Here is a 27,214-nt window from a genome sequence, read left to right as displayed (position 1 = left end):
GAAAGGGCAGAAGTCAGGGGTTGCAGCTGGGACAGCAAAGCCTTAATACACTAATCTTCATTTATTCACCCATTCGAAAAGCATTTATTAAGGACATCTTATGTGAGACGCCAAGCATCCCAGGGAATCCACTATGGGCAAGATAGACTCCATCCCCACCCTCAAGGGGAACATGCTACTAGAAAAGGGAGTATGTAAGTCCCTGTAATGCTGACAGGAAAAAACGGGAACAGAAGGGGACTGAAAGGGAGAAGAATCAGGACAGATAAGCCTGAGGCACTGGCCTAAACCTCCCTGGCTACAAGACTACTATCAACTCCCTGGTGGCAGGCTGAGAACATTTTATAGCTCATCCAGTTTCTCTCTTTGCTTTGGCCACCAGGGAGCTCAGTGTACAGCTCAGCACTCAGTGGCAGCAGTCTTCCCTGGGTTTCCTCTCTTCTGATCAACAGTGTGGAGTTTTCACAATCTTTGACTTTTTCCTGCATGTAACGAAAACCCTTTAGAGAGTCTGTAGTTTAAATAAATAAATGAATAAAAATTAAAATGACTTTCTCCCATGAGAAAAGTTGAGGGCCCGAGCTAGACCATCACCTGCAAAGAGCAATGTTTAGCGTCCCATGGCATATCAGCAGGATGGCATCCAGTAATTCCTGAGCCCATCATTTCTGTACCTCATTAGACCCTAATGGGATGTGTACTGAGTCCAAAAACTCCAGGGAGGACACATCTTACAGATTATTCACAACAGATTTGCTGGGCAGCGAAACACCATCTCAGATTTGATCTCCCTGCCCCTCTCCAGCCCATTTAAGAGAGAAACCACAACACTGAGACCCAAATGGGGTGGTTCATGGTAGCGATGACGACAGTTGCCATGTGTTGGCCTCACCCAGCTGTCTGACAGATTCTCTGGCCTTCTTTCCATTGCTCCAGTGTGTCAAACTCATTCCCATCTCAGGCTTTTGCCCTTGCCCTGCTCCAAATCTTTTGTCACCACGTAGGCCGCAGGTCAAAGATTACCTCCCTGCTTATCCATTCTGAAGTTGCCTGTCCCCAGTCACTTTTGATCCAATTACCTTCTTCTATTTTATTTTCATAGCATTTTCCATCTAAAATTACCTTATTTGGAGCATTGGCCTACATCTGTCTTGTTCACCACTGGACCCTGGTGCCAAAGACAATGCCTGGCATGTGGTCAGTGCTCAAAGCTATCTGCAGAACAAAGGAAGAGAGGCGTGCTTGCTATGTGGTGCTAATGCTAAGTGCTTTCTGCGGTGATAGCAGTGTCCCTGCGTGGCCTGGCTCCCACCGGACCCTCTGCAATCCCTGTCTGCACGGCAGCATACCTTCGTAGGCCTCCTCTGTGTATGCAGCGTTGATGAACCTGTCCAGGATGTCGTTCTCTTCAGCAAAAGCCAGCAGGATCCGCACGATCTCCTTGGTGTTGGGGTTGATGTTTAACAAGGCCTTCATCAGGCAGGTCTTCCCCGTGTCAGAGGCCGTCAGCTTGTGCATAAGGAAGTCTGCAGGGAGGGAAACAGAATGAGCTGCAGGAGGGGCCTGTCTGCTCCTGGCAGGGTTTGGGGGGGCAGGGTGTGGGGGCTGCAGGCTCAAACCTCTAGACCCTGTTCCAGGCCCTCCCCTGCTGCACACTCCCCTCCTCCCTCTCCAGCTACTCCTCCCCCAAGTCCCCGGAGAGGCTTATCTGAGGCCTTTTGCTCTTTGCTTTCTGTACCCTCTCCCTTATAGGGGACAACCTCACCCACTGCGTGGCTTTCCACTGTCCACTTCAGTGCTGACACCCTGAAATCTCCAGCCTGCCTCCTCCTGGTAGCCTACAAATAAAGCTCATCACCTCCCCCTAACAAGCTACTCCCCAAGCTAACAGCTTGGGCCCCACCATCCACCAAGTCACCAATGGCACCACCCTAGACTCCTCCCTTTCTCTCGCCCTCCTTGTCCTTGAGTCCAGCCAATTCCACTGCCGAAGAGCTGGTCACCTTCCCCCACTCAGATGCTGCGGTCCCCACCTCGCCTGAATAGCTTCCTTCCCATCCGCCATGCAGGAGCCAGACCACGACGTTTACCTGTTTAAGCCCTTTCATGGCTCCCCATTGCCCTCAGAGTCAGGTTCAAAGTCCCCAGCCCAGCATTCTGGGCTCCTCACACGCCCTCCTCACAGGCTGTCATGGGGGAAGGTTGACAGCAGGAGGCACGCAGGGCCCCCAGCCCTGGACCGTCTCTGCCGGAGCCAGGCACTGACCAGCCACTTCCAGGCCACGACGTCGCTTGCAAAGCTCCTGCAACTCCACCAGCAGCTCCAGCAGCTCCTCCACGCTGCCCTCTGACACGGCTGCAAAGATGCGCTTCTTCAGCCGCCTCTTTTTTCGCCTCTGCTCTTCCTTGGCCAGGTTTGCACTGAGGCCAGAAAGTGTTTCCAACTCACCACACATGCACCCCCACCCCCACTCACTCCCCTTCCCCGACCAGAGCCACGATGCCTGCAGGGTGCTGCAAAGCCCAGAACCCCCTCCATTAGTGCTCCGGGCCCCTGGGATCCGTGTCGCCCTATGCAGGCTTCCCTCCTAATCCAAATGCAATCACATTTTTTCAGAATATACGCTTGGGGGCTCCCGGGTGGCTCAGTCGGTTAAATATCTGACACTTGATTTTGGCTCAGTCATGATCTCACGGTTCATGGGATGGAGCCCTGCATCCAGCTCTGCACTGACGGTGTGGTACCTGCTTCAGATTCTGTGTCTCCCTCTCTCTCTGCCCCTCCCCCGCACACTCTCTATTTCTCTTTCTCTCTCAAAATAAGTAAGCTTATATATATATATATACATATATATATATATGCATATATATATACGCATATATACATATATACACACACACGCACACACACACACACACACACACTCATATATTTAGATACACATAGTAAAGGTGATTAGGAAGAACTATTAATGGTGATTACCTAAAAAAGTATGAGAGTAGAGGAAGGAAAATCCCACTTTCATCTTTTGTGGTGTCTGAATTGTTTAAATCTATCTCTCTGGGCCCCCACACTCCGAATAGGCAACCATAGTAACGCACATTCTTTTGTTTGTGTGTGTTCTTGCAGAAATGCATATGATGTTTCATGGTTTATATGCATATATTTTTAAGTTACGTAGATGGGATTGTGTTAAAGTTCTCATTCTGCTTCATACTGTGGCTTGAATGCTTCACAATGAATGGGTAATACTTTTTATAGTTTATAAAATGTAGTACTCCCCTCCCCCCACAAAAATGCCTACATGCCGCAGCCACAGGCCCAGACATTCATCCCAGCCCCCAGGAAGGGAGGCTTCTTTCTCTCTCCTGGGTCCTGCTGCCCGTGCCCCTGACACCCACCTGGTGAACACCGTGGGATGAGAGGAAGGGCCAAGCTCACCTGGGACTGTTAGGATTGGACGGCGTCTCTGTCACGTCGTCCTGAGGGGACTGCGGAGAGTCCATGTCATCACAGTTGCCAGAGAGGCTGGAGGGTGGGGGAAAGGAAGAGGGACACAGGAGTTTAAAACTGGACAATGGTAGCATGCCGCAACCGGGCCTGGCCACGTGGCCCAGAATGAGTCACTGCCCCCACGCCCTGGAACTGAGGGCTGGGTTGGCAGGGGGTGGGGATGGCCGGGCAGGGGGCCGGGACTCACCACTGCCGGATGTTGGAGTCCATAGGCTTGGAGAAGACGGGGGGAGAGGTCTTGGAGACTGTGGGGTTGGGATCAAACCCTTCTATCTCCAGGAAGAAGTGTGCACTGTGGGGACACCCAAGCAAGGCCATCAGAGCTGGGGCAGAGATTGCTCACCTGTGTGTTCTGCAACCCTGCTTCCAAGAGTGCCCAGCCACACAGAGCACTCACTCTCGGCCAGCTCTGTGCTGGACCCCATCCCTCGTGGCCTCACTCTTCCCTCACAGCAGCCCTTGAGGATGGGTACCATCCCAATCATCCACATTCCACAGGGGGGCCTGAGGAGGCTCTGAGGTCAAGCGACTTGCCCAAGCTCACACAGCAGGCAGGCGGCAGAGCCAAGATTCAAAGCTGGGTTTGGGTGACTCTTGTCACTAAAAATACTGAGTAGATGAACACAGGGGTCTCTACCGGGGTGGCCTAACATCTTAGGGGACTTGCCTGTCTGCAGGTGCAAAGGACCCACCAGCGTTGGTGAACATGGCAACAAGAACCACAATTTCCCATCATGCCCCCCAACTGCCCCTCTGGCCTCAGATCTGAAGAGCCCTACCAGGGAGAGGTCCCTAGATGCTGACATCTACAAGGGCCTTTCCTGGCTGCCAGGGCACAGTCCCCACCCCCACATTCAATCCCCTTTGACCACCTCTCATATTGTTTTGTTGGCACAGAAAATAGATCTAGAGCAGTGAGTGGATATAAAAGTTCCAGGTATAGGGCTAAGAACCCCTTGTGGAGAGGGAAAACTCAGGAAAGCACTTTGGACAGTGGAGGCAAGGAGCAGTAGAGGGGCAAGTGAAGGGCATGCTTTCTCCCAGGGCTGGAAGAGAGACTTGGGTGCAGGGTCTGTGACCTGGATAAGCCCCAAGGAAAGGGACAGACTTACTGCCCCATGAGAGGCAAGACACAGACCCAAGATAGGACTCCCTAACCAGACATAGCCCGGCCTCACCTTTAGACACGCCCACAAACGCAGACACGCCCACTCTTGGAACCTACAGTCACACACTCAGGGACAAGCCTTCTCATGACATCCAGAGTAGTGAGGATCAGGCTGGCGGTCAGTTGTAGCAATACTCCCCATGCCGTGGCTGCTGCAGCACACCTGCTGGCTCGGTGACCTCACCTGGGAACGATGGCCTTTTGCCACCTGGCCTCTTTCCTCAGTGCCTTTGCTGCCTGCCTCTTTCAGGCCCAGAAGGATCAACACACTCCCTCCTTTTCTCACAAGACCACAGAAGAGCTCCCAAGGTATAATTCCAGCCATATCAAGTTCAGAAGGAAGGACATCAGGGAAGGGATCATGGCCCCATTCTACAGATGAGGGAACTGAGGCTCAGGCTGGAGCAGCAGCTCATCCATAGTCGCCCCACCAGGCTAGAAGCCAAGTTGGTCAGAGAACCTGACTCCTGATTCTAGCCTCAAAGTTTATACCACTATCCACACTGCTCTCCCCTCAGCCCTCTGGATCTTCCAGCCAAAGCAGCTCTAGGGATTAGCTGCAGGTGGAAACTGCCCAACATAGGCACTTCCCAGGATGGGGCAGACAGGAGGGAGACTTGGGTCTTGCCTGGAGAATTCCTCTCCTCTCCAGGGACACATAAACCTGGAAGTCTCAGAACAAATCCAGTACTTGGGTGGGGACAGAAATGCGGTGGGAGACAGGGCTGGCTAGCACATTGGGCCTCACCCTCCTATCTTCTGCCCATCAGAGGAACATTCTGATCTGACCTGAAATCAAATCCTTCTTCCAAAAGAGAAGTAAACCCCTGATGGGGAGCCCAAAATCTGGGTTCTAGTCTGCCTTGGTCTCTGCCTCTACCTCCTGTATGCCCCCAGGATGGAGAATAGTTGGGCCAGATAATCCCTAAGGCCTGGACTCTGGAGCCAGGACAGCTCTAAAATCATCCACGAATGGACTGTGCAGCTGAAGTGGGCATCAGAGGTCATCCAGTCTGATCACCACTCTTGGCATCCCTGGAGTGCCCCAGAAATGCCACCCTAAAGCTGTCCCTGCTTGCCTGGGCTCCTCAGTAGTGCATCTACTCGATAAACGTTTATTGAGCACCCACAGTGTATCAGGCACTGTTATAGGAGCTGGAGATTAAATGGTGCACAAATGGGCAAAGATCGCTCTGAAGAGCTACTGTTCTAGTGAATTGGTCAGAACTGGCCCCACGGATCGGACCAGGGCATAGCACAATGAGGCCATTTCTTTTCCTGCTCCAGACAACACACTGACCTTCAGCTGTAAGATCCTCAGTGGGAGGAACTACAACTGCAATGTCCTTGATTCTCCAGAACCCAGCACTAGCTCTGACACTCAGAAGACTTAACAGAGGAGCAGAACATGGACAGGTAACGTATGAAAGATAAATGCGAGAAAGGAAAAATGGCTGGTCAGATAGATGGACAGATTAGTTGGATGGGTGAATAAGGTGGATAGATGAGTAGATGGTGCACGAATGCATGAATACATGGAAGGCTAGATGAATGGATGCATGGATGGCTGAGGAATGAGTACTTGGGTGGGCAGATCAGTGGGTAGATGCAGAGACTGGTAGACTGGCCCAATAAGCAGGTAGGATTAAACCTTAAACTTTAAATGTTGGGAGGTTGCATCCATCAAGTGACTCCTGTTGGGCTCTCATTGCCCAAAGCTTTCTTCTCTTTTTCTCGGTCTTGCACATGAAACTAAGGAAGGGTCCCCTGCCTCTCCTCTACCTCTCCTCCTTCTCAGGGCCTCCTCCCAGAGTCCAAAGGGGCCTCAAGGATGGAGCAGAAAATCAGATCATGACAGCATCTATCTACTCCAGGCCTGGAAAACAAGGCCCCCAGGGAGGGGAAGAAATATTTCCTTATCTTACTGTGAAGTGTCCTCCCTCATGCCGAGGAACTGTGCTAAGCCACCAGGACACTTAATCATCAACTTACCCCCTCTGTCTCTTGTTGTCTCATCTGCTCCTTCACTGACTCACCCACTTACTTAAAAACTACTAGGGGCGCCTGGGTGGCTCAGTCGGTTACGTGGCCATCTTTGGCTCAGGTCATGATCTCACAGTTCGTGAGTTCGAGCCCCGTGTCGGGCTCTGTGCTGACAGCTCAGAACCTGGAGCTGCTTTGATTCTGTGTCTCCTTCTCTCTCTGCCCCTCTGCCTCTGGAGCTCTGTCTCTGTCTCTGTCTCTCTCTCTCTCTCTCTCAAAAATAAATAAAAATTAAAAAAAAATTAAAAAAAAACTACTAATATGCTCAGTGTAGGAAACCTGGGGAGCAGGGAAGGAAGAGATGACCCTTCTATGGATCCTGTCCTCAGAGATTTCAACCAAAGCTAGGACATCATCCCAATAGGCACCTCAGTCTCTCTAGGGAGGAGCTGGGCTATGGGATCTCAGGGGAAGAGAAGGTTCTTCAGTTGAGGGCAGGGACAAGAATAGGCTTTGTGCTCTGTCACTGTGCGACTTGCTCTGGATCTTGGAGCAGATCTGTGGCTTGGAAAAATCCCCAGAAGCAGAGAGCACAACATGAGAAAAGCTTCCATGGCAGGAAGGCAAGGACTATGTCTGAGGAAGGAAGTCTTTGGTGGCAGGGAACAAGAGTGTTGAGAGCTGGGCTGGAGAGATGACTGTGAGCAAGGACCCAATTCCTGGGATGGGGAGCTGCTAGATCATGAGGGCCATCCCACACCTGCCCTATTTGCCACTGCACATGTCACATCTCACCTGCCATCATGACAGATGGTGAAGTCTTGGCCATGTGTCATCCTAGCTCCTAATATGCAACATATGCTGTTTGTTTGTTCCTACCTTTGATCCAGACCAGAGGGCACCACAAGTGTGTTGTTAACTCAGGTGAGCATACAGCTTTGCACCATGTCTCCTGCATTTCTGTCCCTTTTGAAGATAATGAACTGCCCTTGAGCTGGGAAGGAGCCTGTGTGGCCAACCACTTTGTCCCAAGAAATGCCCAAGGGCCCTGGTCTCCAAAAGACCCATTCCTCCATACCCTTCATCAGCCTGGGCCTCTATCCCAGGGTGTCACCTTGCCCAGGATTCAGTAAGGAGGCCATAGTGGTAGCTGTTCATGAGAAATAGCATGATGGTTGAGGAAAAGCTCCAGGTCCAAAAAAATTTCTCCCCACCTAGACCTCTTGGTGTCTTCAATCCCACCATTAGTACAGATTCACTTACTGATCAAACTGGCCTTCTTTATTTACATAGAATTTTTATTTTTCTTTCTAGGCTGAGCCTTATACTCAGTTTTGAGGGAGATGCTCAAACCTTCGGGGTATGGGGAGAAATAGGCACGTGAGGGCCCTCAAAGAGCTCTTGGGAAGAAGGGGCTACCATTTCAGGAGACAACAGCCACACCTCACACCCAGGCCTTTGGCTTTTGAGGCCATAGGTAGAGCTGGGTCTACAGCTAAGTCATGAACAGGGATAGGCTCAGAAAAGGCAGTTTGGCTGTGGAAAGATCCTGGGATTTTCCTGAAACCCTGTCTGAAATCCTTCCCTGAGGTCCAAACCTCCCCTAGGAATGTGAGAGGGGAAAGGGAAAGAGGCAGGAGGGTGGTATTTGGTGGCTTAGCTCAGGGATACCTCCGCCCTTACCTAGACAAGCAAGCCCACCCAGGTCCAGGCTGTCCCCACAGTCCTGCCAATACCTGTCTGAACTCAGTGTCCACTCAGTTTTCTCTCCTACAGTCCAGGATGGAGCCTCCACCTGGATGTCCCTTGGACACTTCTCAGCCAAAATTTACATCTGAATTTGGCTTGTCTCTCCTCATCTTGCTCTTTCTCCTGACATGAGCATGTCAGAGATGGCCCCATCATCCCTGCAGGTCCCCCCACCAGATGAAAGGGATGTCTCTTGGTCCTCCTTGTCCCCAACTTCTTATAGCTGATCCTGCAGACCCCACGATCCTGATACCTTCCTGACCCGACCCCCTCTTCTCCATCCCTGATCACCCAGGTTCAGACCTCACCACCTGTCATTCAGGCTTCCCAAGAGCTTTGTCATCCCCCTGCTCCCAGCCTCCCCTCCAAACCATCATCCACACAGATCACCCAGAGTATCGTTTCCAAAATGAAAATCTCACACAAAATCCCTTTAGGCTCCCCACCGCCCTCAGGTTTGTCTAAATTTCTTAACCAATCCCCAAGACCCAGCTCCAATGAGACTCATGTTCCCCAAAATTCCTCCACCCACCAAGCACTTCAGCTATACAGTCCCTCGCTGGTCTCCACCCCTAGCCTCTTTCTGGGATGCTCTTTCCCTTCTTTTCCACCTGCCATCACCCATTTCAAACCACTTCATCCAGGAAGTGCCCTGAGACTTTCCACAGGATCAGAACGACCCACCCCTTCTCAGACCCCATCCTGCCTGGTTGTCAGGACACTTCCCACATTCTTCTGGGTGCCTTTCTCACCAGACTATGAGCAGGGATGGGCATTCTTTCTGTCTCCCCAGCCTGGGCCCTGGTGCATAAAAAACTTCAGTGATTATTACTCAAAACAACAGACAGAAAGGAAAGCACCAACTTCACATCTGGCCCAAGAGGGGGCCTGGAATGGACACAGAGGAGGCAGGACAAATGAGCTGAACTAGACCTGGAGTTCACTGGGGTCTAGTGAAAGCACAGCTTGTGGGGAGGAGGGCCATTTGGGCTTGAGGGGCACCAAATCAGCTGAGGGTGTGGGGGACTGCCATGGAGGCATCTCAGGGGCCAGGGATGACCCTGAAGAAGTACTTTCCTTGCTCCTGCTTCTTCCACATCCCCATCTGGGAAGTAGTCATAGCCATCCCAGCCCCATCCGGTTCCCAGGGGTTCTTTGGAATAATAATAACAATGACAATGGTGAAGATGAATCTCCAAGTAACAAAAGCACTATCAACACTGGCATGTGCAGGGCACTGACTATGTGCCAGGCACAGAGCATTATGCCAACAACCTCAATTAACCATCATCCTATGAGTTGGTGCCTTTGCTGGTGTCCCCATTACACAGGTGGTATTAAAGGGCTTGAATAAGCTGTGGCTCAGCACCCAGTGGACAGGAAAGTAGTTGGTGTAGGTAAAAAAAAAAAGTACCCACTTGGGGATCCAGACTACCTGAAATTTCCATGTGCTTTCTTGCTCCTTGTTTCAAGGATGGCTCCAGAAATCCCTTGCTTCACCCAGAAGCCTTCCTGAATATTTCTGCATCAGTGCCTCTGATACCTCCAGGGAGACCTCCCTGATTATTCTGGTTGTACTGACTTCCCCAGCTCAGCCCCCTGAGTATGCAGTGCTATTTCCCCACCCTCCCCCCCATTTATACCTAGTTGGACACCAAGTCACCCCAGATGAACTGAGAGTCTTAGGTCTACCCCAGGCAAGTGATCCCTGAGGATGGACACCAGGATCCTTCCTGTGCCTTTACACCACAGTGACCAAGCCCTCCAGCCCTACCTCTTCTTGGTTGGCGTAATCTCTGCTGACCTCTTCTCCTGCAGGATGGCAGGGTTCCCACTGGGGACAGCAGCTCTTCTGCCCATGAGGGGCACCATCTCCTTAGTGTGGACATTCATGACTGGAACACAATCACAGCACAGATGCTTAGGTTGAGTAGGCATGGAGGAGCTTCAGGGGGCTTCAGACCCCCATGTGTCACCATGTGGCCCCTGATCATACCCCAGGATAAGGATCTCACTCTCCACCTTCCCAGACTGCCAACTCTTCCCAGGGACAGGGAGATTGTCCCCGCAATTTCTCCTGCTCCCTACTCCAGCATCCCTGCTCCTGTGCATCCTAGGAGAGCCCAACAGAGCTTCTAGGTAGAGACCACCATGCCCTTAGCTTCTCTCAAGACATCATCTCCAGCCACCAATATTCAGGTGGACTCCCAAGAATTAGCTCTGCTTTTTCTAATGTCCTTATCAGATTTTGTGTTCAGAGCTATCCTCAACAGAATAAGACTATCGCGTCCTTTACTCTAGACACTATGCTCATAGTAATACAGCCTCCAGCCTCTCTGGTGTTTTGGATTTCTTAGCACCCTGGTGGTCTCTGCAGCTAACACACTGATTATCTTTGTGTCATCCACCCAGAGCTGAGTGCAACCGGCCTTGTAGCTATCTGTCCATTGGACTCCCTTCTCACCTGAAGGGAGCAGTGGAGCCCCCTCCCCAATGCAGAGGAGGCAGCCCCTCAGTCTTGAACTGTTTTACTGATGTTCATACTGATGGAGCTGGATGCCATGTTGGCATCCCTCTGAGGGATATGCTAAAGAGAGGGACTGACGTGTCTTTTGAGGACACTAAGGGGACCTTAGAGGTTTCTGTGTATAGGAAAGCCTGAATAAAGACCAGGGCTCAAGAAAGTTAGCAAGTGGCAAGAAGCTGGTGTGGTTGCAGAACCTGGGGCGCTCATGGGGACCACTGGCAGGAAGAGGCTCAGAAGTAGGTGGGGCCATGTTGTATGGGCCTGGAACATCAGTCAGGAGCTGCGGCTGGTCCCAAGGGCAGTGGGGCATAGGAGGGCCCTGGGTTACATAGGAGACAGCCATGTTAGAGGAAGGTGGAGTGGAGGATGGAGGAGACCAGGCCATGGGCTGGGAGGAGGCTGCCATGGAGGCCATTGGCATGGGTAAGCATAGGCTGGCCATGTAGGATGAGATGGACAGGGCAAAGGGTTGTGTGGACAGGAGGTGACTCTACAGTAAATGGAGGGGGGGGGGGCATTCTCAACTTGAACAGCCCTCAGAGAACTCCCTCAGAGTCATGGAGGTGGGGGCAGAGGACAAATTTCTATAGGAAGAGTCCAGGTGGGTGAGATGGAGCCGGGGCCACTGGTAACCTTGGTCCAAATAGGAAAAGTTCCTGGAAAAAGTGTCCAGAGCAGTTCGCCATCAGACCGCAGTGAGGTTGGGAAACGGGACAGGCATCCTCCCTCAAAATTAGCAGCCCTGGGAAAGGAGGAGTTATCCAGGGGAGGGCTTTGGTGTTGGAATGCAGGTACCTTGGGGCAAGGACCTTTGAAGAGGGGCCTTAAGGCCAGGTGGGTGGAGTATCCTACTGAGAGAGAATCATGATCATGTGGGTCCCTGACTGTATCCACAGTTACAGGATGAGGCTGGGTGGCCTTTACCACCTTCCTCAGCCCACAGTGGCCTATGGCCAGATACGGCTAAAAGGTTGAGCTAAACCAAGAGTGAAGGAGAGGGATGGAGGGCATGTCTCTTACCCCTCTCTGGGCCTCTGTTTTCTCTTCTGATAAATGGGCTGATTGGACCCCAAGGACCCTATGGCTCTCACCTATGACAGCTGGCTGCTCCCTCCTCCCTGCCGTGGGCCCACGAGTTGAGGCAGTTCTGGGAAGCTGGGCAGGAGAGGGTCAAGAAAACTCTGGTCTGAAGCTATAATTAGCAGTGATAATTAGCTCCCTGAGTCACCCCACAAACCCTGCATTCTCACCTGTGGGACTCTCTCGCTGCCTTGCCCTCCCTGTCTCTGGGATTGGGCTTCCTCACCTGGGAAGTGCCTCCCAAGTCCTGATACTGACTGGAATGGCCTTCCCTGGAAGACAGACCAGGCCTGGGGGCCACGGGGAGCCCCTGCAGCTGCTGGCTCAGCACCTGTGAGTTGCCTGAGCCTTGTCTCTCTCAAGCTCTGGGCTACCTCATCTCATCCTTACCCCCTTACACTCCTGCCCCGGAAAGCCACATCCCTGGGGCCTGCTGGTGGGGACAAGAACCTCACTTCTGCCCCTTGGAGGGTGTGAGCCTTTCCCCCTCTTCAAGATCTCCAAACCTCAGGGAAGTTTCCTGGGTCCATCAGAACCTGTGCTCTGGCACAGAACCTGTGCCCTGGGCCAAGAGCTCATGTCTAACTTTGTTTCTCCTGCTAGAGATCCAAGCTGCTTCCCACCCCCTCCCCCAAGGCCTATCAGCAAAGGGTGGATGTGACCTAAAGGACCCCTTAGGTCTCTGCCCTAGGGTCCCCTAGGACCTTGGAGGGCACTGGTTGCCATGTGTGGTGAGGACTCACCTGGTAAGGTCCGGGTGGTGGTGGCTGCCCTTGCTCTGAGATCACCGCATGTCCCAGGCCCAAGGACCCCCAGAGGGACTATGGCTGAGGCGGCGGGAGGCTCTCATCATAGGCAGGGAGATGGCTGAAATGAGGCGTCGGAGGCAGAACTGGCTGGGCCACCTGCCCTAGGCGCCAAGCAGGCCACACCCACCAGCCATAGCTGCAGCGCCCGCCCACCCACATGCCCTGCCTGAGTCACCCCCACACCCACACAGCAGCCCAACCTGGAAGAAGGCAGGGGAGGCAGCAGGTGCCAAGGCTGAAGTTCTGGACCCAACTCTTTTCTCTCTTGTATTTGATGTATCATGAGCCTCGGTTTCCCCAGCTGAGAAATGGGAATTATAATACCTACTTCCCATGGATGCTGTGAAGAGTCAAAGAGATCATGCTGGTGAGAGAGCCTAATGAATGGTCAAGTGCTCTGCCCTGAGCTCTGGGAGGAAAGGCCACAGCCAAGCAATGGCCTGGTTGATCCAAAGGTGGCCAGCCCGAGACTTGGTATCTGTCCGTCAAAGTCTGGGATCAGACCTTTCCAAAGACAAAGGAAGTCCCCCACTCAAAGCTTACAACCAGATATTATGCACTTCAGACCTTGGGGCCAGACAGCCTCACCCCTTTCTGGCTATATGACCTTGAGCCAGTCATTCCTCCCGTTTCCTACCTGTGAAATGTGCATAATAAATCCACCTTGCAGAATTACTTGAGAAAACACACAGAAAGGACTTGAACAAGGCCGAGAGCACAGAAAGGACTCAAGAAACAGTAACAGCTATTAATTCATATTGGCTTTATCATCCCAGTTGATTCTCCTGGACCACCTGGGCCACCTGCCAACAGGCCAGACCATGGGGAAGACTCTGCCCCCCTCCTCACCCAGGCTGCAGCTGTGAAGGGGGTGGAGCAAGGCTGGGGCAGCCATGCCTGTCTCTTGTCACTCAGGAATTGCATACCTGTTCCCGCTGGCAAGACAGGACTGGGAGGGAGCAGGAAATGTTGCTGACAGGGATGTGGCACCCGTGACTGATGCAGCAGGGATTTCCCCAACTGTCATATGGGGCAAGGCCCTCTGGCTCTCATCACCACAACCGGCCAGGCCTGGAAAGAGGCAGGAAGCAGGCTCAGGCTTCTGACCACGGGGCAGCAGGACCTGTGGCCGGTAAGGGGCAGGAAATCTGGCTTTGGGGCCAAGAGGCTTTAGTGTGGGTGAAGTAGGGTCCCCGCTCTTGCAGTTTGACATCAAGGGGGGCCCGGTTCCCACAAACATTGCCTGAAACTCCTTCATGAAAGCCTGATCTTGGATCAATCATCATCTTCCCTCTAAGATTCAATTAATTGCCCCTCTGACTCAGCCCCTTGTCCCTTTTAGCTTGCTTCTCACTGCCTCAGAACCCTAGGGGTGAAGCTGTTGCCAAATTTCAATGTTTACATTTTGCCTGGTGTTAGCACTTTTTCTCAAATACCAGGCTAGAGCTGCTCTAAAAGGCCCCTGTCCTCCACCCAAATACACTCACTGTGCCCAGCAAGGAGTAAGGGGAGCCTCCTCTGCTGTGCATGGAGCAGGGAGCAGGTCAACGACAGAGTCAGAGCCACTACCCCCCACCCTCCTACCCCAGATACAAGGAAACAGCAGCTCCTGCCATTTGAGCTGGTTTGCATTCAATCCCGTTTAAACCAACACATTGTGAGAGCCCACAGTAGGAGATAAGGCAGGGAAACAGGGGCCAGTGTAGGATTCAGAACTGGAGAAAGCAGTCTCCACCCTCAAGAAACTGTGGGCCACACAGGAGACAGGCTCAGGCAGGAACCATGGCCCCACTAGGCAGGTCATAAGGACAAAAAGGGCTGAGGTCACTGAGGGGGAAGGAAATCCCTCCCATGGGGAAGTCAGGGATGGGCTCAGGGAAGCGAGAGCATTTGGGCTGAACTTGGAAGGAGGGAGGACAGCCTACACAGGAACAACAACAGGAGCAGGACTGGGAGGCAAGAGATCCAGGCACTTTCAAGGAGTGGTGATGAGCTTGGGTGACACACAAGCTCGGTGGGGTAGCAGACAGGAGCTGCAAGTCAGGCCCCAAGCTGCTGAGTTAGCCCTGACCCCTTAATCACAGAAGGCTGCGCTGGTCCAGCCTCAAGGGGGAAGGGGCCCTGTTGGGGATGCTGTCACCAGTGCGGTCAGGCAGGGAACTGACCCAGCTCAGCTGAGTCAGCACCCCAGACCAAAGACAACACCTCTGCCAGTGGAACCCCGGGCTGCACTTCCTGGGGCTGCAGGTGAGACGGATTCCCACCCGTGTTTGGGGCCCTCATAGAACAGTGGAGCCAGGAGTCCAGCCTTCTTCTGCCAAGCCTGGAGCCCCGCAGAACCCAGTATTGCGCACTCAGCCTTGGACACCACATGGGTGACTTTTAGCACTCAGTCACAGCAGCACCGGGGCCTGGGAACCTGGAAGGACCAATAAACTGCCCTCTGCAATCCAGCTCCTCGTTTCTTGTAGCAGCCATGAGCCATGCTGTGCCCACCCTTTATCAGTGACTTCAGCTCCTTCTGTGACGGTGCATGAAACAAGCAGAGCCTAAAAAAAAGAAAACAGTGACCAAAGGAACCTCCCAGATGCGCTGTGCGTGCGGAACAAAACACAAAGGGGAAATGCAGCCGTGGCCCGGATAGGATGGGGCAGCAAGAGGGAAAAAGGCAGCCGTTAGATATTCCCGCCCTAATCTCGCTCCCTAGAGGCCTGAATTTTAGGCAGCCCCTGGACATTTGCCCTACGTGGGGCCCCATCTCACGAGACTGGGGTCAGTGTCTGTCTGCCCTGAACTGTAAAACGACCACAAAGGACATACTGGGCAGGAATCAAGCACAACCTCACCTCCTCCCTACACCCCCCAAGCCCTGCAGACATCAGGCTCTGGTGGCAGGCACACAAGCTCTCCCCTGAAGAAAGAGGTGGAAGAGAAGGGGTGAGTGCACACAGGGATGGGCCAAAGCCTTGACCTGCTCTAGGAAATACCCCATTTGGTGCAGTGAAGAAGGAGGAAGGACTGAGAGCCAGGCAGAGCTCCATCAACTGCCTCAGGCCTGAACAGATCCACCCTGACAGTGGTCAGGAGAAGCCCTGTCTGCATCCTAGCAGGCCACAGATATCTCCAGGCTAGGAGAGCTCAGCAGCCTCCCCATTGGGGATTCTGGCTTGTGGCTCATCCTGCCTCCAGGTGATGGAGGGAGGGACACAGGGACAGAGAGAAATAAGGAGACAGTGACTGCTACAAAGGGGAAAGAATGGGCTAGTTGCATGTGTCCTTCTTTAAACAACGCAGGTTTACACAAAAGGTTATGATCATTCATTTTACAAAAGGACACCCACAAGCTTCCTTCCAGCTCTGAGTAAGTCTGAAAGTTGCAAATATCTGACATCTACGTGACACCTTCAGAGAAAGGCTTACAGATAAAGCGAGGGGTCTCAGGCCCACAAGAGGAAGCACGTCTCCCTTCCCTAGGGATGGACTGGCATGCCCCAGCACCTTCTCTGCCAGGTTGCCTGGCACTGCAGGTAAGTTCCAGGCTTTGGAGTCACACTGCCTGGGGTCAGACCCAGGCAATGCTCTTTGCTGACTGTGTAACCTTACTAACTGTCCCAGCCTCGGTAGTATGCACACACACACACACACACACACACACACACACACAGACCACAGAGCCAACTCGCTATGCTAGCCCAGTGACTGGCACAAAGTTCACACTTGATATGATATTTACCTATTTATTTATTTACTTGCTTACTTACTTATGTATTTGATGGACAACAGGATGGATGGAGGTGGAGATACATACCACTGCAGGGGAGCAGGACTATGGTCACAACAAATAGAAGATCATTAAAAAACTCTTGCCACATGCTTTTGAGACAGGGTTCCGTACTTTCATCTGAACAGCAATAGAGCTAAAATTTTTGGAACTGTGATGGATCACACAGAAGGAGGAAGTCACTCTGGAAAAACCTGATTCCACCAGAGCTGGGAATAGGGCCAGCCTCCCCCACCTTCTCTGAGGAATAAACGACATCACCCCCAGACCGCTTTCTTCAAGGAAGGTATTAAACCCAATACAGAGAACAGCTTTGGCATTTTACATTGAAGGACATGTTCTAAGAGGGGTTCTAACCTTTTGTTCTAAGAGGTGTTTTCCTGGGCCTCATTCACTTTTAGTCCTAGTGATAGAAAATAAAATAAAATAGGGGCATCACATACGTCCACATAAAGATACATCATTCATGATACTTAACAAAGTCTGTAAAAAAAAAAAAAAAGAGAGAGAGAGAGCGAGCAAAATCCTTTCCTTTTAGGAGACTCACTTGGGGACAGTGAGGGTTGGATGGCTATCTCTTCCCAGGCATCCAACAATGCTTCACACAGCTTGTCCAGGGCAGGCGAGGAAAGTGCCGAGGCAGGCACAGACCAGGCCAGGCTGCTGAGAGTGCCGTATGGCAGCAGTGGCATATCCTGAGGCCCAATAGTGTTAAGAGAACCCTGTAGGGGTCGCTCATTTCTCCCCTAAAGCAGCAGGATCCTTGAAGACCTCAGCATCTTCTGGCTTGAGGGAACCTGCAAAGTGCCTCAGATGAACCTCCTCCGGCTGGCCAGGGTGCCTTTCTCTTGTACTTGTGTCTCTTAAGAGGGGAACCAGGGCAAAATTCTTCCAGTTTCTTCCTGAAACTGAAGGGTAAAACATCATTACTGTCTTGGATGCTGCAAGCAGCAATAAACACTTATTTGTTGGCCTTACCAATCTCCAGATGAAAGGAGACCCAGACATTTCGGTGCTTCCTGAGACACATGGATACATGCCATTGCCTCTTTCCTTACCTGCTTAAGGAGCCTCATCTTCTCTGGCACTTCCTAAATTCTCTTCCTTCACATTAACCTGACTTGCAGGGGCCTCATGAGAGCCCATTGCTTGCCTTTCCCAGCTTCCATTTCCCCCCTGCCCACATGGGAGGGAGACCATGTCTCCACAGAGCAACACTGGGACCTGCCCCATGGTGGCTCCACATCACATCAGCTATAGGGTGATGGACACCAGCCAAAGAATCAGGATTTGGGGACCGGGCCCCACCAGGGCACAGCAAATTGGGAATAGTGCCCAGGAAACCATGATGATACCAGGCCTTAAATGGGGCTCTCATATATGGGCAGGAAGCTCCCGAAGGGGGCCCAGTTGTTTCCCCCATAGCCATCTCCAGGTTCCCAGCCACCTAGGCAAAATGACAGTGAAGAGGGAAAGCTGTACATGTTCTCCTCCCACTGCCAGAGCCCTGGTCAGCCAAGGCCTCTGGTTGGCCACCCTGGGTCTAATCTCTCTGGAAAATCAGCCTAAATTTATACCTCCCACTCTTAGGTCACAATTCAGGCCCCTTTGCTAATGTCAAAGGCGTCAGGAATATGGGAGGCTGGTCCATCATGACCACTCCAGGTGAAGTCTCCAGGTCTCAGTATTTACCCCGGGCCTGCAGGCTGACACTGGCCTGCCCCCAAACACAATCTAATACCAATCATCAACTCCTGAAGGATGATCCCTTGGGGAACCCAGGCATAGAAGCTGGGCTTCATGGGGATACAGGCCAGGTCTCATTGAGACATAATCTTCTGGTTGGCCTCAGAGACTGCTTGGCCCAGCTCCAGCTCAAAGGCTCTCAAAGGAGGGATGGGGCTCCCAGTGCCCACTTCCCACAGTCCTAATGCCAAGACTCCCACACATGCCCTCCCTAGTGCCCTCCTTAGTGCTCAGCTACTAACCACTTTTCTTTCCTGGCCTTTCTCTTATACATTCCTTTACCCCTTCCCAATCACAACACACTTTGTGGGTGGGAGAGTTCCTTGTTATCTGAATTATATGACTATTCATTACTAAAGTGTCCACTGTTACAAGGTTGTACAGGAAAGCAAAATCCTCAGGAAATATTCACTAATTAATTATAAATGTAAAATCAGGGAACCTCTAACCATCTCTGGCCCCAACCCCAAGTAACATGAATGAATATGTGTATCCCTGCCACTTAGCCAATATAATATTACAGTGAATGTGTAATGTTAGAAGCAGCCAACAATGTCATGCAAACACAACGCAAATCAACTGCAAAGTGAAACACCAAGTCTCTTAAAGATGTGGGGTTTCACAAAATCAATAGGAGTGATGTCAGACACCTGCTCAAATTACAGACAAAGCCATCTTTGAAAAGTTAGACCAGGTAACAATTGAAGAGATAATCAATAAGTATTATGGCATGACACAGGAAGTGCTTCCAGTGAAACTCGTGGGAAAATTACGGGATTGCAGGAGGCTCTTGGGAAAACTGATTACACCCTTAAGTAGTTTTCCAAAGTAAGCCTCTTGTTAAAATAGATTTCTACTTCCAGCTCTGACGGAGTGTCTAGTACTAGGCTAGCCACCCTGCTGTAAACAACCATAAAACAGGATAAAATACTTGCAATAAATGTTTCCAGACATAGGACACAGACTGGAAACTGTGATTGCTGAGAGAAGTGAAACTGACAAAGTGAGCCCCATGATTGCACTGATACTTTGCTTAGGGACAATTTCTCTGACCATGGTGCAGCACACGGGAGTCCAAACAGAGTATGGCAGTGCCTCTGAGCTAAGGAAGAAGAGATCAGGGTTTGGAGTAGCCAAAGCAGCTAGAATCTGTGGGACAGGGTACAGGAGAAGAGGAAGAAGGGAGCTGTAGGGGTGGAGGTCCAGAAGTCTCTGGGATGGGTTGCTGGATCATACCTGCACAGTGTGAGATCACATAAGGCTCACTAGGCAGTGGCCACTATGGGGCTGAAAGTGGGACAGAAACACTAGAAGCTGAGCAGTACTGAGTGGAGAGACCACCACATTAACACTCTTTTTTTCCTACTATGAGGATCAAGCTAAAATACCAGAAATACCCTATTTACTCTACATGCCCTAGAGTAAGGTCTACTCAAGACCCACCCACCCTAACAAAGCCTAAAACTAAGCCCTGACAAGATCCTCAGCGGAAACAGTTGGGAGGTTCAGTCCCACAAGTTTTATGGGATTGGCAAATAACTTGGCATTTCACATATCTACCATAATAAAGTTTAAAACTAAGTGTACACAAGTTCAGGGTGATTCATCATCAATAATTGAACTGCCAATTAAAACAAAAATTCGGGGCACCTGTATGGCTCAGTCGGTTGAGCGTCCGACTTCAGCCCAGGTCGTGATCTCACGGTTTGTGAGTTCAAGCCCCACGTCAGGCTCTGTGCTGATAGCTCAGAGCCTGGAGCCTGCTTCGGATTCTGTGTCTCCCTCTCTCTCTGCCCCTCCCCCACTCATGCTCTGTCTCTCTCTCTCTCTGTGAAAAATAAACATTAAAAAAAATTGTTAAAAAAAAATTCAACCCAGAGTCTCTACAACATATTATCCATAATTCCCAGTATACAATTAAAAGTCACTAGACATGCAAAGAAACAAGGAAATGTGACTCACAGTAAGGGGGAAGAAAAAGCAGTCAATAGAAACTGACTCCAAGATGGCCCAGATGTTGGATTTAGCAGGCAGATAACTTAAATCAGCTATTATGAGTATGTTCAAAAAAAAAAAAAAACACAAAGGAAAATATGGTCTTGATGAGAGGACACTAGAGAATCTCAGAAAAGAAATGAAAACTACAAAAAAAAAAAAATAACCAAATAGAAATTTAAAAACCAACAGCACAATACTTGAAATGTAATAGTCACTGGATGAGCTTAATAGCAGTTTGGAGATGGCTGAGTATAGTATCAGTAAACTTGAAGACAGAGCAATAAAACTTATCAAATTTGAGAAACAGAAAAAATTAAGGAAACATGACCAAAATCTCAGAAACCTATGGGGTAATATCAAGTAATCAAAAATACATGCAACTGGGGTCCCCAAAAAAGAAGATAGGGAGAATGAAGCAAAATATATATGGTTTCCCAATTTGATGAAACACTGACATACAGATTGAAGAATCTCAGGCAAACGCCAAACAGGATAAAACCAAAGGAAACCAAACCTGAGCACGTCTTAGTCAAACTGCTGAAAACCAAAGATGAAGAGAATATTTTGAAAACAGCCAGAGAAAAAAAGACATATTACATATAGTAATGCAAATAATGAGCTACTTTCCATCAGAAACAATGGAGACCAGTGGAGAAAAATAGCGTTGGAAAAAACTTTTTTAAAAAAAGAGGAAAAATATCTGTTAACCCAGAATTCTTTATTCAATGAAGATAGTCTTCAAACATGAGAATGAAATGGACATTTTGACTACTTCACATCCAGTAAGGTGGCGAGGACAACCAATACACTACCACAAAAACCCAGAAAATATCAAGTGTTGGTGAGGATGTGGAACCCTCATGTATTGCTGGTGGGAATGTACAATAATGCAGCTGCTATAGAACATAGTTTGGCATTCCTTAAAAAGCTAAACACAGAATTACCATATGACCCAGCAGTTTAATTCCAAAAGAATTGAAGGCAGGGAGTCGAACAGAATCTTGGACACCAATGTTCACAGCATTATTCACAATAGCCAAAAAAGTGGAAACGATCCTAATGTCAATCAACAGATGAGTGGATAAATAAAACATGGTATATACATACAATGGAATATTACTGAGACAGAAAGTAGAATAGAGACAGAGGGAAAAATAGTAATTGTTCAATAGGTAAAGAGTTTCTGTTTGAAATAATGAAAAGGTTTTGGAAATAGTGGTGAAGTCTGCACAACATTGTGGATGTAATTAACACCAATGAATTGAACACTTAAAAATGGTAACTTTTGTGTTACGTATATTTTACCACAATTTTCTAAAATCTAAAAACAAAGAATTAGTGCAAAATTGTAGTTATAACTCAAAATGTGTTCAATAAAAACTAGGTTTGCTTCATTCTTTTTTTTTTTAATGTTTATTTACTTTTGAGAGAGAGAGAGAGAGAGAGAGACGGTGTGAACAGGAGAGGGTGACAGAGAGAGGAGGGAGACACAGAATCTGAAGTGGGCTCCAGGCTCTGAGCTCAAACTCACAAACAGTGAGATCAGACCTGAGCCGAAGGGGCTCAGGTTGCGGGGCGAAGAAGGCCTCCAAGGAACAAGGAACCCCAAGGCTTCACCTGCCCATCATCAGGCCACCTCTGTGCTACAGCACCCTTCCCTCACACCTCACCTCTGCCTGAGCGCAGAGAGAAGCTCAGGGTGCGCTTGATGCCCTCACAGTTACCCGGGTCTTCATTGATGATGCCCACATTGGTGTTCCAGGTGGTCCAGTTGACCTCATCCACCCTGCAGGGCAAGGAGACAAGGGAGCTGGGAGCTGATGGCCTAAAAGCCATGCCTATCTTCCCAGTTGAGGGCTTGGTGCCACAGGCCAATCCCAAGAAGCACATAGAGCAGGATGGGGAGACATAGCCGGTAAGGGGAAGGCTGCAAAGGGCCTGCGTTTTGGACACCACCCCCAAAGCTGTATTCTCTGACCATATCATGGGGCCCAAGGACTTTAAATATTGGATTCCTGGTTCTGACTCTGATCATTGGATGACCCTTTTTGGACACCTCATTTTCCAGTAGGTCTCCTATGCCCACAGCTCAGCCTTGGGATAGCCCTTTACCTAACTACAGCTGGCCTTGGGAGAGTCCCCTATGCACATGACTGGTCCCAAGAGGCCCTGAGGAAGGCTTCTGTATCCACAGCTGGCTGTGGGGGAGTCCCCTATGCCCACAAAGCCCTAGAATGGCCTCTGTGCCCATAGCTGGCTCTGGGTGGATCCCTGATATCTAGCTAAGCCCTTGAGCTCCCTCAGTTTGATTCCTGCCTGAACATTACCTGAAACACCACCTGTAGTCATCCTTGCCATCAGGTGTGTACCCCACTTGCAACAGCTTGCCTGAGCGGAAGGCCTTCCTCATACACTTAAGGAAGCTCTTCTCTGTGTCCAGGATGGTGATGGCTCTCTGTGGGAAGACAAAAAGGGCTGAGGGGCAGAGGCTTGTCCAGGGGCTAGCTTCCAAGACCAACCTCTCCAGAGTTTCTCCCAGCCCCAGTGCCCCCAAGCTGGACCTCTAGTGCCTTCCATACCAGGCTTGTTTCCATAGCCCAACAGGTGCACACTCCAAGCTCAGCGCATCCAGCCCAGAACTGCCCAGGCACTGAGGTGCCTGCCAGGTTAGGGTTAGGGCAGGGCCTCCCATGAGTGATGTAGAGTGTCTCACCCCAGACTTCCCTACTCACAGAGGGGCAGATAGTGTAGTAAAGAACAGGGCCTCATGATGAGACAGCTTGACTTGAATCCTAACTGCTACTTACTACAGACAGTCCCCAACTTATGATGGTTCAACTTAATGATCTTCAACTTTATAATGGTGCAAAAGCAGTGTGCATTCAGTAGAAGCCATACTTGGAGTTTTGAACGTGCATCTTTTCCCAGGCTAGCAATAAATGATACAATCCTTTCTCATGATGCCAGGAGTTCCTGGTCAGCAATGGGATCACAGGGGCTAACAACCAGTACACTTACAATCACTCTGTACCCATACAACCATTCTGTTTCTCACTTTTATTATAGTAGTCAACAAATTTCATGAGATAGCCAACACTTTATTATAAAATAGGTTTTGTGTTAGATGAGTTTGCCCGACGGTAAGCTAATGTTAAGTGTTCTAAGCACATTTAAGGTAGGCTGGGCTAAGCTGTGACATTCAGTAGGTTAGGTGTAATAAATGCATTTTCAAATTACAGTGGGTTTATTGGGACGTCATTCCTCTGTAAGTTGAGGAAGATCGCAGTTACCTTGGACACAGATGCCTAAGTGCTCAATGCCTCGGTGCCTTTACACAAAAATGGAGATAGTAATTGTAGCCACTTGACGGCATTGCTGTGAGGATTAACTAAGAGCATATAAAACACTTAGAACAGTACCTGGTATAGAGTCACTGCTACTTAATAATTAGAACGATGCTTTTATTATTAGGTGGGAAGGCAGATTAAGAACCAGGTGGCTCAAAAACGTAGCTGTCAGGATCAACCCCATTTTAGCTGCTCCCCCCAAGTCTGGTCTCTGGGGCCCACCCTAGACCAAGCTCTTGTGAGGTGGGCATCCCATGGGGCTGAGCCTTCCGTTTCCTTCTCCTGGGCACTGCCCAGTCACAGTAAACACAGTGTCTGTGAATACCAGCTGGTGATGCGTAGCAGGGAAACCCCGAAAGAGGGGCCAGAAAGGAGTCAACTGGGAGAGATGCTTCTGCTTGATTCCCCAGGCCTGGCTGGGCTCTCTGCCCTTCTTCAAACCCTGCAAGGGCTCATACACCCCCGCTGTGTTAAGCAGCGACAGAACAGCCAGTGCCCTCCCGCTGTGCACACCCCACCCACCGACCCACCTGTAGCTTCCAGATGTTTTTGCTCTCCTGCGCGATCTTGTTAACGGTCTCACCCATGAGGGCGATGAGCATGTTGAGCAGGAGGATATAGGTGAGAATCACGTAGGCCAGCAGCAAGATGATGAAGACAGCCTTGAAGTCATAGTTCTCGGTGAACTCCAGGTCTCCCATACCAATGGTGAACTTGAAGAGCTCCAGACACGTGGAGTACAGGCTGTTGTAGGAGCTGTCGGGTGGCCGGCAGCCAGGCCCTCGCCACCTGTGCAATGTGGACTCAGCCGGCACAGAATTATTCTTCCCATCCTCAATCAGTGTCACCACCGCTACAGGGCAGGGGCGGGGACAGGTGCAACTGGATGGAAGCCAAGACAGAACCCCCCCAACAGATGCGCCCCATCTCCCAGGATGTGTCTGCAGTAAGAATGCTGCTCGCCATATGGCAATTTTGTGTGAATTTAAAAAAGAAAAAAAAAAAAAACCCTCTTCTTCAGAACTATCAGCAAACCGTCATAGTACAGTTGACCGTTGAACAACATAGGTTTGAATTGCAAGAGTCCACTTATACACAGGTTTTTTTCTGATAAATTCAGCATAGTTGTATATGTATTTTCTGTATGATTTCCTTAATAACATTTTTTCTCTAGCTTACTTTATTATAAGAATACAGTATATAATACATATAACATACAAAATATGTGGTAAGGCTTCTGGTCAACAGTAGGCTATTAGTAGTTAAGTTTTGGGGGAGTCAAAAGTTATTTGCAGATGTTTGACTATGCAGGGAATTGGTGCCCCTAGCTCCCATTTTGTTCAGGGGTCAACTGTATACTGTTTTGTTACAATAAGAACTTTATCATCATCTGCTAGGGGAAAAAATGTTTTAAAAAATATGCAAATGTACATATACAATGTGAATCTAGCTGCCTTTGTACAGTGCACAACCTGTCTAACTTTACGTATCAGTCCTGGATCCACACCCAGCTTCTCAGTCACCCTTGTCTTCCTGTCCCCCTTAGAGGGTGCCCCAAAGCCAGCACGTTCCAGAATGATGGAGACTAAGCAGCTCAGAGCATAATGGTCTCTTGCTGCATTCTACACTTTTCTTTGCAAAATGTAGTCTGGAGCCTGAGAGCTTCTGTAGTTGTTGTGCCCATGGTTACTGCACATCCAGTATCCATTAACCCATTTGGCCAAGTCCCTTCCTGTGGGTACTGATAGACCAGGACCTTCACACAGGGTGCCAGAGCCCACACGCATCCCTATCAATCAAAGCTCCTGGTCAAAGCTGTCCATAACTCCAAGACAGAGATTCCAAAACAGGCTGTGGGGAGGGGAAAGGAGAGGGTATACATGTGAACCAAGTAATTGCAGAACTCAGACGAGGATCAAAGCAGAGCCAGGTGCCCAGAAATTCTGTGGATGTGTCAGAAGGGCACAGGAGCCAGCTTGAAGAGGCTCCCAAAGATGATTTCTCAGACAATCTCAGCATCGAGATGGTGACAGTAAGATTATAACCCATTTAACAAAGTGAGATTCCATGAAAAATGAAACAAAAACAGAAAAGAATCTGTGAGGCCACACTGACATAAATAATAAATGAGTGTAAGAGAATGGAAAACTCTTCCCTATAATAGAATGCCAGTGAATAAATGTAGAAGGAATGACAGGGTTAGAAAATCGTCATTTGGCAACCATTAGGATTAAGTGATTCAGGTGAGAATCATCAGTGGATGCTAAAATTACCGGTTGAAAGTGTGATGAGAAACAGGATATTTACCTAGTCTCAAAACATCTCCTCACAAATTACTTATCACACCCATCAAAACCAAGTAATTAAAGTTAACACCACCAGACAAGGGCTAAACAAACGTTACGGAAGCCCTGATACAATGCACTGAGGAAGACACGTTACTTCCTCCATAGTCTGACCAAAAATGCACACCTGGATCTAATTTTGAAGAAACATCAGACAAACCCAAATTGAGAGACATTGTAAAAACTAGCCTTTACTCATTAAAAATGCTAAGGTCAAAAAAACAAGGAAAGATTGAGGAAGCACTCCAGATTAAAGGAAACTAAAGAGGCATGACAACTGAATATAATGCATGATCTGGGATTTTTATTTCTACAAAAGACATTATTAGGACAATTGGTGAAATCTGAATAAGGCTGGTAGATTAGTTAATAGTACTGTATTGATGTTTATTTCCTTATTCTGATCATTATACATTGTTTATGTAAGAAAATATCCCTGTTTTTAGGAAATGCAGGCTTTATCCAGTGGTAAAAGGTTGATCATGTCTGTAGCTTACTCTTTTTTTTAAGTGTGGTGTGTGTGTGTGTGTGTGTGTGTGCGTGTGTGTGTAGAAGGGAAAGTGATTTTAAAATGTGATAAAATTTGGGGATTGTGGGTAATATGTACAGAAAAGTTATTTGTACTATTCTTGCAATTTTTCTGAAAATCTGAAATAATATCAAAATAAAAAGTTTAAAAAAACTAAAAAAAACCTAAATAAACAAATTAATTAAATAAAAATAAAATAAAAACTAAGCCAAAATGCAGCTATACTGGAGGCAAGCAGCACTTCATACCTCTAAAATTGTTTACAATATTTTATGAATCACATTTCCAGGTTCTCCTGCTCATTTCTGTGCGTTCTTTATCCATCCACTCTGTCACCTGCAGATACACACCCCAGTGGGCCTCTCCCCACCCAGCCCCTGCAGAGACCTCAGGAAGCTGAGGGTAGCTGGAGCTCTGCCCGCCACCAGCCCTGACCAAGCCCATTACCTGTGGAAAACCCGAACAAGAAAACAAGGTAGACAAACATGAAGCGACACAGGTCTCTCAGGATCATCTGCAGGAGAGAGCAGGCTTGTCAGAACCAAGTGCAGTCCCCAGGCCGGCCAAGGGAAATGTCACGACCATGTCAGCCTGGGATTAATCTTGAGCCTAAGTAGAACTGGAGAACATGCAGGAGG

The 27,214-nt window shown here is 49.5% G+C and overlaps 2 protein-coding genes across 18 annotated transcripts in view; both read right to left on the bottom strand.

Annotated features, from left to right (window-relative positions):
• The window catches only part of TRPV3 (transient receptor potential cation channel subfamily V member 3), a 39,574-nt gene extending 23,467 nt beyond the window's left edge, over positions 1 to 16,107 (bottom strand). For 5 of the 6 annotated variants that reach the window (XR_008294075.1, XR_008294076.1, XM_027034693.2 and 2 more), the window contains exons 1-6: positions 12,765 to 16,107; positions 10,189 to 10,309; positions 3,702 to 3,806; positions 3,443 to 3,529; positions 2,267 to 2,421; positions 1,350 to 1,526 (exon numbers count right to left, since the gene is read on the bottom strand). Coding sequence is in view for 4 of the 6 variants with exons in the window: in XM_027034693.2 (XP_026890494.1) it covers positions 1,350 to 1,526; positions 2,267 to 2,421; positions 3,443 to 3,529; positions 3,702 to 3,806; positions 10,189 to 10,307 (643 nt within the window). In the remaining 2 variants the exon portion in view is untranslated. The remainder of the gene's footprint in view (positions 1 to 1,349; positions 1,527 to 2,266; positions 2,422 to 3,442; positions 3,530 to 3,701; positions 3,807 to 10,188; positions 10,310 to 12,764) is intronic. The other variant, XM_027034692.2, reaches the window with a different exon arrangement.
• Positions 16,108 to 16,553: 446 nt separating this feature from the next.
• Positions 16,554 to 27,214, bottom strand: part of TRPV1 (transient receptor potential cation channel subfamily V member 1) — a 41,894-nt gene continuing 31,233 nt past the window's right edge. For all 12 annotated transcript variants that reach the window (XM_053211895.1, XM_053211893.1, XM_053211894.1 and 9 more), the window contains 5 exons: positions 27,024 to 27,090; positions 24,233 to 24,555; positions 22,683 to 22,810; positions 22,026 to 22,141; positions 16,554 to 17,519 (listed from right to left, as the gene is read on the bottom strand). In XM_053211895.1, coding sequence (XP_053067870.1) covers positions 17,347 to 17,519; positions 22,026 to 22,141; positions 22,683 to 22,810; positions 24,233 to 24,555; positions 27,024 to 27,090 — 807 coding nt within the window. In that variant the 3' untranslated portion in view covers positions 16,554 to 17,346. The remainder of the gene's footprint in view (positions 17,520 to 22,025; positions 22,142 to 22,682; positions 22,811 to 24,232; positions 24,556 to 27,023; positions 27,091 to 27,214) is intronic.

Source organism: Acinonyx jubatus, chromosome E1 (assembly GCF_027475565.1).
Source record: "Acinonyx jubatus isolate Ajub_Pintada_27869175 chromosome E1, VMU_Ajub_asm_v1.0, whole genome shotgun sequence".
Lineage (NCBI taxonomy): Eukaryota > Metazoa > Chordata > Mammalia > Carnivora > Felidae > Acinonyx > Acinonyx jubatus.
The sequence above is the reverse complement of the archived record's forward strand: the minus strand, read 5'-3'. Positions and strand labels throughout refer to the sequence as shown.